Source organism: Bos indicus, chromosome 17 (assembly GCF_029378745.1).
Source record: "Bos indicus isolate NIAB-ARS_2022 breed Sahiwal x Tharparkar chromosome 17, NIAB-ARS_B.indTharparkar_mat_pri_1.0, whole genome shotgun sequence".
Lineage (NCBI taxonomy): Eukaryota > Metazoa > Chordata > Mammalia > Artiodactyla > Bovidae > Bos > Bos indicus.
The window spans coordinates 35,802,470-35,818,509 of NC_091776.1; the positions used below are offsets into that span (position 1 = coordinate 35,802,470).

General features: G+C 41.8%; 1 protein-coding gene across 3 annotated transcripts in view; it reads left to right on the top strand.

The window, feature by feature from the left end:
* The first annotated feature begins 2,693 nt into the window (after nt 1-2,693).
* TRPC3 (transient receptor potential cation channel subfamily C member 3) overlaps nt 2,694-16,040 on the top strand; it is a 73,552-nt gene continuing 60,205 nt past the window's right edge. For all 3 annotated transcript variants that reach the window (XM_019978071.2, XM_070769154.1, XM_070769155.1), the window contains exon 1: nt 2,694-3,297. In XM_019978071.2, coding sequence (XP_019833630.2) covers nt 3,086-3,297 — 212 coding nt within the window. In that variant the 5' untranslated portion in view covers nt 2,694-3,085. The remainder of the gene's footprint in view (nt 3,298-16,040) is intronic.

The window sequence follows — 16,040 nt, forward strand, 5'->3', positions numbered from 1 at the left end:
AGCCCAGGAGAGATGGTTTGTCTTATATGCTGAATTGTGTCCCCGTCCCTCATTTATATGTTGAAATCCTAACTACCATACCTCAGTGTGACTATAATTGATTACAAGTCTTTAAAGAGGTAACTAAGCTAAAAATGAGGTCATTACAACGGGCCCTAAACCAATCTGACTTGTGTCCTTTTAAGAAGAGGAGATCAGGACACAGGCAGAGTAAGGCCAAGTGAAGACTCGGGAAGAAGACAGTCAAGGAGAGAGGTCTCTGAAGAAACCAATGCTGTCAACATCTTGATCTCAGACTTTCAGGTTACAGAACTGTCAGAAAACACGTTTCTGTTGGTTAAGCCACTCTTACAGTCTGTGACAGCCCTGGCAAACTAAGACCACACATAAGGGTAAACCCTTGTGACTCTAGCACTCCCACAGTGCTTCAATTCAGAGCCTCTTAAAAGCAGTTCAGACACTTGCTAATATAATTATAAAGAACCTGTAGACTTTCTGAATTCATTCAACAAACATTTATTGAGTTTGTTCTGTGCATCAGGTACTGAGCTAAACGCGAGGGAAAAAAAGAGGAACTCTCAAGAAGCTCAAGGGTAAATAAGACCCCAAACCACCCTCCAGAATTCAGTCTTCTAAGTAGACAGGCATATAAGGAGTTAATTTCAATGTGCTGTCACTGTTGGTAGGATTGTAGTATGCCACAGGCACTGGGCCAAGGGCTATGGGGACTTCACTGGAAGGCAGGAGGGGTACCAAATAGGATGCCATACCTAGTCTAAGTCTTCAGTAAAAAGTAAAAGTGTGCCAAGCAGATGAAGGGAGAGAGACGTTTCAATGACAGGAATACCACAGACAAAGGGAGGAAATAGGAAAGTGGCTAGAATGTCAGGTGATGAATGAGAAAGTCAGGATAATTGGAGTTAGGATGATATGAGGGAGGCTGGGAGGACAGACTGAAAGATTAGGGTCAGACCACCAAGAGTTGGGTATGCCAAATTTGGATTTTAACCTGAAAGCAGTGGGAAGCCACCAGAGATTTTTAGTGAAAAGTCATGATCAGACTTGCTCTGAGCATGATCTCTCTGGTAGCCTGGAGACTGAAATGGTTTGGGGAAAAGGTGGGCTGCAGAAAGACTGGATGGCAGGGAGGATGATAAAGCCTTAACTGAATAGTGGTTTGGGGGTGCTGAAAGCAGTCCTGCTTTAGAAATACTGCAGGGGTCTGGAAGCTTGCACTATGAGGATTTTAACACTTCTATATGTGCTAGTATGGGAAAGGTGCTTCCAACTGTAAGACACTAGACAGTATTTTTCTGTACCAGATGTATGCTGCTGCTGCTAAGTCGCTTCAGTCGTGTCCGACTCTGTGCGACCCCATAGACGGCAGCCCACCAGGCTCCCCCGTCCCTGGGATTCTCCAGGCAAGAACACTGGAGTGGGTTACCATTTCCTTCTCCAATGCAGGAAAGTGAAAAGTGAAAGTGAAGTCACTCAGTCCTGTCCAACTCTTAGGGATCCCATGGACTGCAGCCTACAAGGCTCCTCCGTCCATGGGATTTTCCAGGCAAGAGTACTGGAGTGGGGTGCCATTGCCTTCTCCGGTACCAGATGTATAAATAAATATAAATACCATTGCTTCCTTAAACATACAGACGTTCTCATCTTAATAAAACACACAATATATTATTTACTTTTTAAGACTATAATTCAAAAGAGCTAAATTTCCTTGTGTTGTGTTTAAATTTGAGAATAATCTTTCTTTAAAAAAATATAGTGTAATTGGATACAGGTAAAAATGAGTATCTTATGTCATCATAGCATATCTGGTACATTTGTGATTCTTCTAAGTTGGACTTGCTGGAAAGTGTTTATTTGAGGCACTAGAAAGCTTTGGAAAACACACTTGCCTAGCTCTGAGTTTTCTATTACCTATCTTGAGTAGTTTACTCAGTCTCACTAGGGCTCAGTTTTCTTATTTCTAAAATAATACTCTTCTATATCATTCTAATAATATTAATTCTATATAATAATAATATCTAGTAATATTAAATCTATATAATTCTAATAATATTCTAAAATAATATTTTTTATTTCTAAAGGGATAAATTTCTTGATCCTTAAAATTCCTTCTGCCTAAAATCCCACGAGGCTTTTTCTCCCAGAAGAAATACTGCTCTTGAATCTTTAAAGTCAATTTTTATGTTTTAAAAAGGATATTTTAAATTTTTCCAGAAAATATTTCTTGGAAAGTATATAAATCTTGTTAGATGTTTTGAGATTCATTAAAAAAAAAAAACCTACCTGAAGCATTCTGCACGATTAAAACATTACCATTCTTGGCACTCAGGGGAATGTACTTAAACCTCAGTAGGTTCAACTAAGTTTTAGAGTGAATAATACAACGAACAAATATGCCTCTTCAAAGAAATATAAAGCTGAATAGGGTAAACACAACTGCAGGAAAATTAACAAGCCAGACGATTTCCTTTTCCCCTTCCTTGGGCAACCTGTATGTCTAAAGGGAAAAGGGCTCTTTTGGAAGAGAAAGGAGAGATTGGGGAGGGAAGTTTCTCTGATTTCTTTGTGTCCTGCCTGCTGATCTGTCTGCTTTCCTCTCCAGTTCTCGCTGTTTGATAAGGAATTGATTCTTCCCCTCCTCTCCCTCCCTCCCTTCCTCCCTCCCCCTCTCTTCCTTCGCCCTCAGTCACAGTACTGTCCTAGCAAGTGATGCTGTCGGAGACAGGAGACGGGCACGGAGGAGGCACCGCTGCCGCCGCCGCCGCCGCGGGGCAGGAGAGCGTTTCCCAGCACTCGCGCCCAGCTCGGCCCAGAGCTTCCTCCTCGCGGCCACGGGCGCGGCTGCTGCCCCCGCGGTTTGAAGGTGGGCGCCGGTGACCCGGCCTTGGTTCCCGCCTCTAACTGCTCGGTCTCCGGCTGCGCGGGTCTCTCTTCCCGCCTCCCCGCCCCGGGCCGCCCGGGGCCCGCTGGAGGCGGGGAAAGGGCGCCGCGGGGAGAACGCGCCTCGGCGGCGGTGGAGACCGAGGCCGGCGGCCGGCATCCCCGCGCTCGGACCGCGGCGGGCGCGATGTCCAGCAAGGTCAGGAAGTGCAAGGAGCAAGCGAGGGTGACCTTCCCCGCGCCGGCGGCGGAGGAGGAGGACGAGGACGAAGGCGCGGAGCCGCAGCGCCGCCGGCGGGGCTGGAGGGGCGTCAACGGGGGGCTAGAGCCGCGCTCGGCGCCCCCGCAGCGGGGACCGCGCGCCTACTGCCCGCCGCCCTTCTCGCCGGGGCCCGACATGTGAGTACCCGGCTGGCCCGCGGCCCGTGCCTCGGGCGGGGGGCGGGCAGGCGCGCCCCTGGCCGCCCCGCGCTGTGCCCCGGACCTCCAAAGTCCACCCTCCGTGGCAGTCCTATTCGGGGCAACTCGGGTGGGCGGTAGACCTAGGCCGGGGTATCTCCCCTCTTGGTCCTGCTCTGTGGAGGGACTCCGGGGACGCCCGAAGGCGTGGCCGGGGTCTCCGTCCCGGCTCCAGCGCACGGACCAGCCCCGCGGATGGAAACAACGGGCGCCAGACACGCTGCCCAGTAAGCAGACGCCCGCTCTCCTCCAACCGAGGATGCACGCACCGCCGCCGGTGGTCTGGGGGCCTCGCGGAAAATGTTCCCCGGGGTCCCCGAACTGCCCCCGGGGAGGTCGGAGAAGGGGACGGTGTGCTTAGGCCCCGGCGTTCAGCGTGGAGCCACCCCGGGAACCTGAGTCCCTTCCGACGCTCCCGACCGTCGGGAGTGGGGAGAAGGGAGCGGACGGTGTATGGTACAGAGGTGGGTGGAAGGTCTGCCCGGACTCCGTTTTCCCCTACTCTCCATTCACAGCTGGGGCTAGCCTGGAGCCGAAGCCTGGCGGGTCTCCCGGGGGAGAGTGAGCGCGGGGCGCCGCGGGTACCGACTTAGAGCTACTTGGTTGGAGTTCCCAGGCAGCTCAGGGTCAGTAGCTGTTCCTTTTTTAAAGGAAGGTAGAGGTTCGCGCTTTAATGCGTGAGCAAGAACAACTTTTCTTAATTTCCAAATCTTGGAAACAGCCTCTCTGAGACGCAGAGAGGATGAAGAATAGAGTGGTTAGTTTTATAGGGTGCATGTTCTCTGTTTCTTTTGTCACGTACCTTGGACGTGTAGCAGGGTTTACTGTCTTTTTAGGAAGAGCGCACAGATAGGTAGAGACCTTGGGTCCAGTCTTTGCGGGCGGTACTAACCGCTTGGGCCGGGGAAGGGGTTCTCCCGGGAAGGGATGGAGGTTCCGCAGCGCCCCCTGCTGCCCGCGAGCTGCATACAGCTAGGGTGTGAAGCCTCTGGGGCGACCTCGACCCGGCAGGATAGTGCAAGGCTGAGCTGGTCAGTGTCCGCTCCTAACTCGGCTGGACCGGCCTAATTAAAAGGAGAACTCAGTGGCTGTGAAAGGTTTCTGATTTTACATGAGCGACGCATCCCAACGTGGTTCAGTTGTTGCTGAAGATTAGCTTGGAGTGGAAATGGCCCAGGAAATGGAGGGAAGGTAGGTCCTTTGGGATTAAAGCCCCGACCAGCTCGCTTTCCCTCCTCCTTAAGGTTTTAAGACACTGTCCGTATTCCCTTTTGCCAGTCTGGTTTTTAGAACCCAACTCATTTTCTTGATTATTTTTTTTTTCTCTTGTCTTAAATCCACACTAAATGGGACACAAGAGCGCGCTTATCTGAGAAAGTAGGGCGAAGCAAAGATTATACACTTTGCTTTTTGAAGCTTAAGGTCAATCACACAAAGCGGTGGGACAAATTCTAATGTAGACTTGCTGTCTAACTGATAATAGAACATCTTTCCTGGCTATCTGCTGACTTTACATAACTCAACAGGTAAATGTTGTATATTTACTTTGTAAAGCGGCTGAAAAGACTGTTATGTGATGGAGATATGCATTAATAAACGTTCCTTCTGAAGGTAGAGCCGCAAGCTCTTCATGTTTTTTTCCAGGCCTGTCACTTGGTAATAAAAGAGACTAACTTGATATTTGTAGCAGAGATTAGCTGTTTATTCCAACTTTGAGTGGAATATGGTCACAGTTTAACAGACAGTGAACACATCCCCAGGACGGAATTGGAGAAGGATATCCAGTCTATCAAAGCCCCAGGGTCATTTTCAGTAGGCAGAATAGAACAGCCGAATTTAATAGTCAGAGGGATGCTGAGGGTAGAATCCCACTTTTACCAAAAAGATTCCTTGAAATAACCCTTTTGCTCATTTCACTGCTCCTGGCTCCAGTATTCCATTTGGGAATTTAAAATAGATTGACTCAGGGGGAATAGTGTCATCTGCTGTATCACTAGCAAGATGTTTTTTTTTTTTTTTTTAATTATCCTTTGATAAAATTCTTGATGTAGTCATTGATTCAAGCCAAGACTTCCCTTTTCCCAATTGTTTGCAAACCTAGGACCAAGTAGTATACTGTTTGCATGGTTAATTCAGTCTCAAAGTTTTAAAAAATATTTAATGAACTTCAAAAGCATTTGAAGTCAGTTCTTGTGAGTTTTAATCTGAAGACATTCCTTAAACATTTACATATGGAAAGTTCAGACTAGGTACAGCAAGCCACAAAGATGAGTATGACAACTTTACTGCACTCAAGGAGTTTAAAATATCATAAGGGAGAGGTGGAAATGAAGCCGGGCATAAAAAATTATGCTATTAGAGTAGAATGAGTGCATAAATACATACATACAAGGAGAGAGCTCTGCAGAGTCAAGTGCCAAGAGGAAATGGACAACATAAGATTGTGGAGAAATCAAGAAAAACTTTTATGAGCCTGAAAAGGTAAATAAGCTCAGAGGCAGCAAGAGTGGGCAGTTAATTCAAGCACCCCACCCCACTCCACCCCCTATTCCAAAGTGCCCAGCATGTCCAGGGAATATTAATTTTATGGGAATATTAAGTTTTATTGGAACAGTGGATTATGTATAAGAGAGCAGTGAGATTTAGCTGGATGTGTTAGTTTGGGGCATTAATGTATAGGATCTTGTATGTCAAGGAGAGGCAGTAGGGAGTCATTGATTGTTTCAGAGCAGCAAAGGCTTGATCCAAGTCACTCTAAGAAGGGGATGGATTGAAGTGGCAATTGGCAGAATGTGAGTAAATACCTTAGAAAACTACTGTAGCTTTCCAGACGGAGATTAGGATCTGTGATAGTGTAGGACTGGTGGGATGGAATGGGGAGAGATAGGAAGGGGGGATACACAGAAAGAATCTATGGGAATTTGCCTATCCATGAGGGGTTTAAAGAAAAAGCAGGGTCAGAGGTGACTTAGTGATTTTGATGTAGATGACTAAGATCATGGTGTTATTGTTGAAAAAAAAGAAACTAAATGATCTGACTTTTCAGATAATTTTCAAATACATTTCAAACAGGAAGAAAGGAATGCAAGTTTAAAGCTTGAGAGAATTTGAGAGTCTGCTGTCTGATGGGAATTTTTTTTAAGTGGTGTAAATTTATGATATTGCCCAAGAAAGGAGTGCAAAGAGAAAAACAAAGGAAGCCTGAGTTAGGTTTCTGAGGGAAATTTCTTTGTTTAGAGGGGCAAAAAGAAAGAGTAGCAAGCAAAAGACACAGAAAAAGATGAAGCAGCAGGTGGTATAAAAGCAAGGTTGCCTAGAGAGAAGAGTTTCAAGAAAAGGGAAGAATAGGAAGGCTAAGGCCCTTTGTTGTCCACCTGAATCTATCACAGCTATTGTTAATCAGCTATACTCCATATAAAATAAAAAGTTTAAAAATAAAATGAAAAGGGAAAAATTGACCCACAGTTGGCAAACACTTGGTAAATCAAGAGAGAAACTTTGTGGGAATTACCTAGCGACCCAGTGCTTAGGATTTACTGTCAAGGGCCAGTGTTTGGTACCTAGTTGGGGAAAAAGCTGAATAGCTTGGCCAACAAAAAAAAAAGAGAGAGAGAGAAACTTTGTGAGTCTACATTTAGTAAGAAGACTCATCCCTTACACTTACCGTACATGCACAAAACCATTAGATTTCTCAGCACTGTTATCTTTAAGAGAAAAAACTTCTGCAAGAGAGGATTCTGGGGAATTCCTTGGTGGTCCGGTGGTTAGGACTCAGTGCTTTCACTGCTGTGGCCTTAGTTAAATTTCTGGTCTGAGAACTAAGACTTGTAAGCAGCTAGGCCAAAAAAAAAAAAAAAAAAAAAATTGCGATGAATATACTTAAAAAAAAAGAAGAAAAGATTCTGTTTAGTTTTTCTTGAAGACATGCTGCCAAAAATTTGTCATAATAAAAGCTGTAATTTGTATTTATGTAATACCTCATGCTGTCATTTATATGAATTAACTTGAATCATACCTCTTTAAAGCAGGTTTTATCATTTGGCAAATGAGGAAATTGATACATAGTGAAGTCAAGTCAGTTTCTAAAGATTAATTAGTAAATCAATAACACAGTTTTTGTATTCTATAGAGTATTATTAACTGCAGTCCCCACACTCTACCTAAGGTCTCTAGTCTTATTCATCCTACATAACTGCAACTTTGTACCCTTTGACCAACATCTCCCCAATTTTCCCACCTTCCAGCCCTTGGTAATTCTCTGCTTCTATGTATTTGACTTTTAAGATTCCACATATAAGTGAGGTCATGCAGGTTTGTTTTTTTTTTTTTTCCTGTGCCTGGCTTATTTCACTTACCCTAATGTCTTCCAGGTTCACGCATGTCATAAATTGCAGTATCTCCTTTGTTGAGGCGAAATAATACTGCATTGCATACATATATACCACTGTTTCTTTTTCCATTCATAGTCTATGACACTTTGTTTCATATTTTGGCTATTTGCTAAGAGGGTAGATTTCAGGGTTTCTCATTAATACACACCTCAAAGATAACTATGTGAGGAGCTAGATGTTAATTACCTTGCCTGTAGTAATCATTTCTCTATTGTACAATTGACTCTTGAAAAACACAGAGGTTAGGAGCACTAGCCCCTCACCTCCCCACCCCCTGCCCATTCTAAAATCCACGGATAACTTTTGACTCCCCCTGAAACTTAGTATAGTCTACTGTTGACCAGAGCCTTGCAGATAACATAGACATTGTATATGTGTACAAAATACACATATTTTGTATGTTTTTTATTATATAATTGTATTCTTCAATAGGTGCTGCAGTGGTAAAGAATCTACCTGACAATGTAGGAGATGCGAATTCAATCCCTGGGTCCAGATCCCCTGGAGAAGGAAATGGGTAACCCACTCTAGATTTCTTGCCTGAAAAATTCCATGGACAGAGGAGTCTGGAGGGCTACAGCCCATGGGGTCACCAAAGTTGGACATGACTGAGTCATTGAACACACACACACGCATTCTTCAGTAGAGTGAGTTAGAGCAATAAGATGTTATCAAGAAAGAGCCTATTATGCAGAGTGAAATAAATCAGAGAAAGACTAATATTGTATATTAATGCAAATATATGGAATCTATTAATAGAAAGATGGTGCCGATAAACCTACTTGCAGGGCAGCAATGGAGCCACAGACATAGGGAACAGACTTGTGGACAAGGTGGGGAAGGGAAGGGTGGGACGAATTGAGAGAGTAGCGTTGAAACATATGCATTACCAGATGTAAAATTAGATAGCCAGTGGAAATTTACTGTATGATCCAGGGAGCTTAAATCTGACGCTTCGTGGTAACCTGGAGAGTTGAGATGGGGTTGGAGGTGGGAGGGAGTTTCAAGAGGAAGGGGACATATGTGTATCTGTGGCTGATTCATGTTGTTATATGGCAGAAACAAACACATAATTATAAAGCAATTATACTTCAATTAAAAATAAATTATTTTTTAAGTCATAAGGAAAATTTACATTTACAGTATTGCACTATACGTACTGACAGTATGCTTATGTCGTCTGTTTACAAAATTAATCATCTATCAGTACCTACAACAGTGCTGTCTTATATGATACAAAATACTGTAGACGTTCTATGTATTACTAACACTGGATATAAAAAATGAAAAAATAATGTGAAAAAATTCGTATTTATTTGCAGGTGTAATTATTCCTGCATTGATAACAAAGAAGCAGCAATGTGATTGCTTTTAGGGTAGCCTAATATAATTGATACGGCTGCTTCACAGTAGCCCAGCCTATCAGCTAAATAATGAACATTGCAAAATTTTATGACATACAATATTACTGTACCATCTTCATAATACAGTATTAGAAACATGATTTTTTTTTTAAAACCACATACCTGTGATGATAGGCTGTTGCAGTTTCTCCAACTGGAAGAGAGGAAGGGAGAGAGACAGGGGCATACTATATGATAATGTAATTCTTTGAAAGCAGAGTTATAAAGCAGTAACAATACTAACATTATTTTTATTAAATATATTTAAAGTATATTATTTAATTTTTAAAGCATATCGTAATTAAATGTCACTCACCTTATGCCTACTTAAGGGATAGACTAGTATTTATTTACATCTTATGCTTTCATGACATACCTAACTTTTTCTTACTTTTTTCAGTATTTCCAAGATAGAGTTCAGCAGAGTTTTTTTTTCAAATTGTCACAAATCTCCAAATCGTTTTCCAATATACTTTAAAAAAAATGTGTACAAATGGACCTGCGCAGTTCAAACCCATGTTGTTCAAGGGCCCACTGTGTATGTATATCAAATTCTATTATTATACACCATAAATATGTGCAATTTTTATTTTGAAAATTATGTAAAATAAAGCCACAGAGTTATTAGAAGATTTAAAAAATACAAGAGTGTGTGATGCTCAACTTTGTCTGATAGGAGATCTGAAGATGATCACACAATGCCTTGTAACTCGGATTATCTACTTGAATGTTAGTTTCTGTGGTGCTGGCCTGTGACATTCTTTAAACCTAGGCTTAGCTTGGCTGTGGGATTGAGAACAATGTTGTGCCTGTTGGCTCGGGTTCCTGACTAGAAGTAGAATGTCCTTCCCACCACTGCAGTGGAAATCAGAGATTTGCCAAGTCACTGGAGAATCTCCAGAGAGAGGAATTTGGACTTTAAGGACCAAAGTTGGACTAGCATTGTTAAAGAAGAGGCAGGTTTCTCTTCAGTTATAATATTCAAGAACAGCACAGCACGACATTAGATTTGTTGTTGTTCAGTCGATTAGTCATGTCCGACTCTTTGTGACCCCATGAGCTGCAGCACTCCAGGCTTCCCTGTCCTTCACCATCTCCTGGAGCTTGCTCTAACTAATGTCCAATGAGTTAGTGATGCCATCCAACCATCTCAGATTCTCTGTGGTCCCCATCTCCTACCTTTAATCTTCCCCAGCATCAGCGTCTTTTCCGGTGAGTTGGCTCTTCGTATCACGTAGCCAAAGTATTGGAGCTTCAGCTTCAAGCATCAGTCCTTCCAATGAATATTAGACTTGAGACCTTTAACAATCTGAAATTTTGAGTTGTATTTTTAGTTTATGCCATAGAGTAGTAATTTTAGTATGTACAATATAGAATCATTTTGCTGTTTTTTTGTAAATTATTTTTGCTTGCTTGCTTACTTCGCTTCAGACATGTCAGACTCTTTGTGACCCTATGGACTGCCAGCCAGGCTCCTCTGTCCATGGGATTCTGCAGGCAGAAAAACTGGAGTGGTTGCCACTTCCTTATCCAGGGTATCTTCCTGACCCAGGGATATCTTGTATCTCCACTGGCACTACCTAGGAAGTCCAAAATTATTTTTGTATAATATCAAAGTAATGCATGAATACAGTTTTAAAACTTAATGCTAAAAAAAAAAAAAAAGGCTTATAAAATCAACAGCAAGCCCATGACAGTTCCCTGGATTTTTTCCTTTTTTCTTCCTGTCCCCTCCGTTTCATTACACTTACAACTCCTTCAAGTATCGCATTCTTGTTATTCGTGTGTTTTAGATAGCATCAGTATTCTCAGGTGAAAATTTCACTCACTTATAACTTTTATTCTCCCCCATCCTCCATCACATGATTTATCACAATCTGTGGTTAATAATTCATTATTATGGTCGTGTAATTATTATTCACTGCAGAGTCAAGTAGTATAGTATAATTACATTTCTTTTCTAATAGTTGTTTTTCTTGGTGTATTTTTTCTACCTTGTTCTTTCCTCTTCAGCTAAATCCTTTAGTCTCTCTGTGTTTTTCTGGAGACATCCCTTCTAAAGCCCTCTGACTTGGTTTGTTTGTCGTTTTTAATCCTTTTTTTTTTCTTCAGGAAGCATTTAGATTGAGCTGTTCATTAGGGTTGTTCTGAAATGTCTAAACGATGCCTTGATACAAGTCTCTTTTAATTCAGTGAACACTTCATTGATGAATGAATACTTTCAGTATTTGGATATTATGCCCTTTGGTTTGGAGAGGTTTTCTTGTATTAGTCCCTTTATTATTCCTATGCACTATTTTCATATTTTTTCTTTCTTTCTGGAATTTTTGTTATTTGGATTTTAGATCTCCTGAACTGATCCCCTAGTTTTTGTATCTCTTCTGCCATGTTTTCCAGTGATTGTCTTTTCTGTTCTTTCTGAGATATTTCCTTGACTATATTTCCTAATTTTCACTGCTTTTTTTTTCCAATTATATCTATTATATTTTTAATCTCTAAGCTCTTTTTGTCTAATGAGTATTTCTTTGTTATAGCATTCTGTCTTGTATCAGAGATGAAATATTTCTTTTTTTTTAAAATTTCTCAAGGGAAAAAGGAATAGGAGATACTAAATCTGGCTGTTAATATTCTAGAACTGGCCAAGGATCCCCCTGTTCTTGGGTCCTAGCCTCCCCTGGGCCTGGTGTCTCCACATTTAGAGAATCTCTGTTACTATTTCTCCAGAGATTTGATATCTTGTATTTCTTATGGGGATGTGGGAGGATTGTCACTTAATCATATCAGTTGGAGGTCAGCAATCTAGGGGCAGGGTTACTATGTACCACTTATACAAAACTTTAGCTCATTGCTCCCTTTTAGGCTCCTGCCTTGTCTCTTGTGGGATTTCTTTTGCCTTTGATTTCCAAGTCTTTTCTGGTATTGGGTGGACCAGCTGGCTTTTTGTTACAAGCACTCTGGTTGGACCTTCCTTCTTTCTGTCAAATCACTCACCATTTTTCTGATTTATGTCTTTTTCATATATTGTAGTACTTCTGATTTCATGGAAGATGAAATTTGTGTTTTTTGTTTTCTGTGTTGTTTAGGGGGGTAATTTTCAAGAGGTGAAGGGGTGAGAAAGGCTTTTATTCCATCCTCTTGAAGGCAAACATCCCTACAATTGTGTTTTAGGTATTCATTTTAAGCCTAAGTGAAGATAGAATTATTAACAGGACCAAGATTGAAGAAGGGAGATTAATTAATTTTTAAGACTAATTATGACTGATCTTGTTAGACAAATGGAGTAGACAGTAACCTTTATAGTGTGACTTGTCAATCATCTGAAGTGCTCCACCTGAAATCATCTTAGAACCACACTTCCCAAATTTAACTGATGTACAGTGTTTTTGCTCAGTTGGTTAAGAATCTATCTACCTGCAGCGCAGGAGACCTGGGTTTGATCCTGGGTCAGGGAAGATCCCCTGGAGAAAGAAATGGCAACCCACTGCAGTATTCTTGCTTGGAAAATCTTATGGACACAGGAGCCTGGTGGGCGGCAGTCCATGGGGTTGCAAAGAGTCAGGCACTACTGAGCAACTAACACTTACAGTGTTTTGAAGAAGAAAAGAATGTCTGAGTGAAAAAGGATTTCATCTAGTCCGGCATCTTCTTAAACAAGTTGAAAAACTGAAACCGAAGGTTAACATTGAATTCACAGCAGTCTCTGGCCTTTTGAAATCTCCAGTTCCCTTTACTGTATTGTTTACACTGTGGGCTTGTTTGGGTTAAGCATTTCTCTTTTCCTCAGAGAAATTTGAGATGCATTTACTCCTAGGAGGAGCAACACAGGAAATTAAGTATTAACTCATTTATGAGATTCAATTAATTCATCATTTCAATTTGACTACTGATGGCAGATCAACTGGAGAAAGTTTGTAAGCTAAGTAGGAGAATTTAGAATGGGGCAGGGGCAGGGAGAGAGGAGATAAGAATATCTCAAGGAACAGTTGACCCCCTGCCAAATATCACTGATAGTGTTCTCTTTTCTTAATATCAAGGAAGTGAAAGGATCCTGGACTTCATCTGAACACTAGGTTAGAACTTCAGGAATTTTTCACTAGTGTGCTAGGGTAGCAAATGTCTGTCTGTTCATGTTTTCTCCTTATAAAACTTCACAGGAAATGTAATGGGAGGAAAACACTTGTTTTTGCAGAGCTCTCTGCTCTAGATAGGAAGGAATGCTTTCAACTTCCTGGTTGAGATTGCCCTCATTAGGCAGTCAACACTACAGAGTCAGTCTGGCAGGAGAGCCAGATGAGTGGCCTGTGGAGGGTATACACAGAGGAATCTGGCCCCAGACAGAAGGTCCAGAGTTGGGAACTGTGGCTGCCAACTTCACATTTATGCATAAGGGCTCAGAAGTGACTTTATGACACTAACTAGGATTGTTATAGCATTTTTTTTTTTTAATTTAGCATCTATGTTGGGGATATTTGTCTATACTTTCTAGTCAAAAAAATGTCCCTGTTCACAAGAAAACTCCCTTTTCTTTGCACTATTCAAATAATAGGTGACAGTATGAATTTAGTCCTAGAATAGACCTTTTTTAAAAAATGAGAATTAAATGTCCACAGGTACATGACCTGTTAAGGAAAGAGCATGACAGTACTAAATATTTTACACCAGTTTTGCATTTCTGTATACATTTTGTCAAATAGGAGTGATGTATATGGATTCTCCGGAGAAGGTGATGGCACCCCACTCCAGTACTTTTGCCTGGAAAATCCCATGGACGGAGGAGCATGGTAGGCTGCAGCCCATGGGGTCGCTAAGAGTTGGACATGACTGAGCGACTTCACTTTGACTTTTCACTTTCATGCATTGGAGAAGGAAATGGCAACCCACTCCAGTGTTCTTGCCTGGAGAATCCCAGGGACGGGGGAGCCTGGTGGGCTGCCGTCTATGGGGTCACACAGAGTCGGACACGACTGAAGCGACTTAGCAGCAGCAGCAGCATATGGATTCTCTGTTGAAAACTAGATCTCAGGGTGATGAGACGGGAGCAAAAATCTAAAAACCTCAGACTTTTGACTTTGGAAATGGATGATAATGGTAGAAAACAAGATCTTTTTGTTTTTAATAGCATTAGAGGTTTATATATATATATATAATTGATAGTGACTAATATAAATAGACAAATATGAACTTCTCTTGGGTCAGTAGAGGTTTTTTATTTTATTATTGAGTTCATTATTGTTTCAATTCTTGTTCAGTTATAGAATGAATTTGTATTTCACATCTAATTTCATTGTCACTAATCTTCCTGAAATAATAAAAATTTGTCTTAGGAAATATTGAGTTTAATTAATGAGTTTGGTTTTGAAGATAAGCTTAATTATTAACTATAAGAGCTCATTAATTCTAAGATGTATCCTCTGTTTGCCCTCAGATTATCCTGACCAAACATAACTTTATGTAAGATTGAAATCAAGAGCTATAAGATTCATCAGTTACTTTTTGCAGTGTAATTAAGAATTAAGTGTGATTAAGCAGAAATCTGCTTTTAAAGAAGAATGATTGTTTATATTACTTTAATTCCTGATAATTAATTTATGTTAAAGTTTTCACAGTGTTCTTTTTTATAGAAGAATTACTCCAAATTACCCTCCACCACTGCTTCCCCACATTATTTCATGTGACCAAGGGTATTCTTTAATCTGAAGAATGTCCGCTTTCAAAGCCTTCAGTCTTAAATACTGATTTAAGCACACATATATCTATGTCTCCAACAGATACATATTCATCAGTCATGTACTAACAGCCAGGCCTACAGAAATACAGAGACGGTTTTTCTCCTGAATCATTAATATGTTACAGTTATTGTTGAGGAGACTGGCATGAAAGCAGACAGTCATGAAGCAACTCAATAGTCAGTGGAGTTACACACAAAATGTGGTTCCTGGAAATAGGGACATCTAAGTTCTAGAAGGTATTTACCTTCTAGAATGTTTTAGGGGGCACATGTGTTTAAGAAGAATCACCAAGAACTCATGCAGGCAGCAGTTAGGGGTCCTTACGCCTGCTCCCAGTGGATCGTTAGAGGGAGGAGCACACTTTTAAATGGTTTTTTGCTTTTCTGGTCTCGACTGCTCAAGGGTCAGTGACCCTTGAGAGGACAGGGAGCTTTCCTGAGAGGACAGGGAAAGTGATGAAGAGCAGAGATGGGAGCTTCCCTCCAACAAAGCTTCTTGTCTCCGACTTAGTCCCTAGGACATGTACCAAAATTAGCAGATGTCTAATAGATTTATTAAAATGATACATGGAGAATTCTGAAGATAACACTGGCCAACAGAAACTCTTAAGGGATTAATTACTGTGGAGACTCAAATATCTCTCCCGACTTGTAAGTGCTGGAATCTCTACATGTTAACTGTTCTCTGGGGTGGGAACCCTTAGACATGGAAGTGGTGCTTTCCTGTTTCTAAAATGGAGTGCCTCATCTTGCTGGTTTGGTTGCTTCTGGGGCAATGTGCTGTTGAGCCGCACTTGGTGTCGGGAGATGCAGGCTGAGCAGGAGGTGCTGTGGGACGTGACAGTACCCACAGCATGGTTCCCTTACACGAGACAGTCGAGCTGACTGGGCCCCTTTCCTCTGGCCTTGCACGCTGGTGCTCTTGAGGCTACTCAAGTTCAGAGCATCCCCCCACTCTACTTCTTTGCCTCCTCAATACACAGAGTAAGAGATTTTCAAAACGTTTTGTTTTTGATGACATTATCGAGGCTGTCAGATGCCCTTTCCTTTTTCCAGACACACTCACATGTAGGCATAGAGTGTAGCTGTCAGGTGTCTCCAGGGGCAGCTGCGTTGACTGACAGGTGCCGTGTGCCAGGGGGACTGTGGGGTTTGTCTATT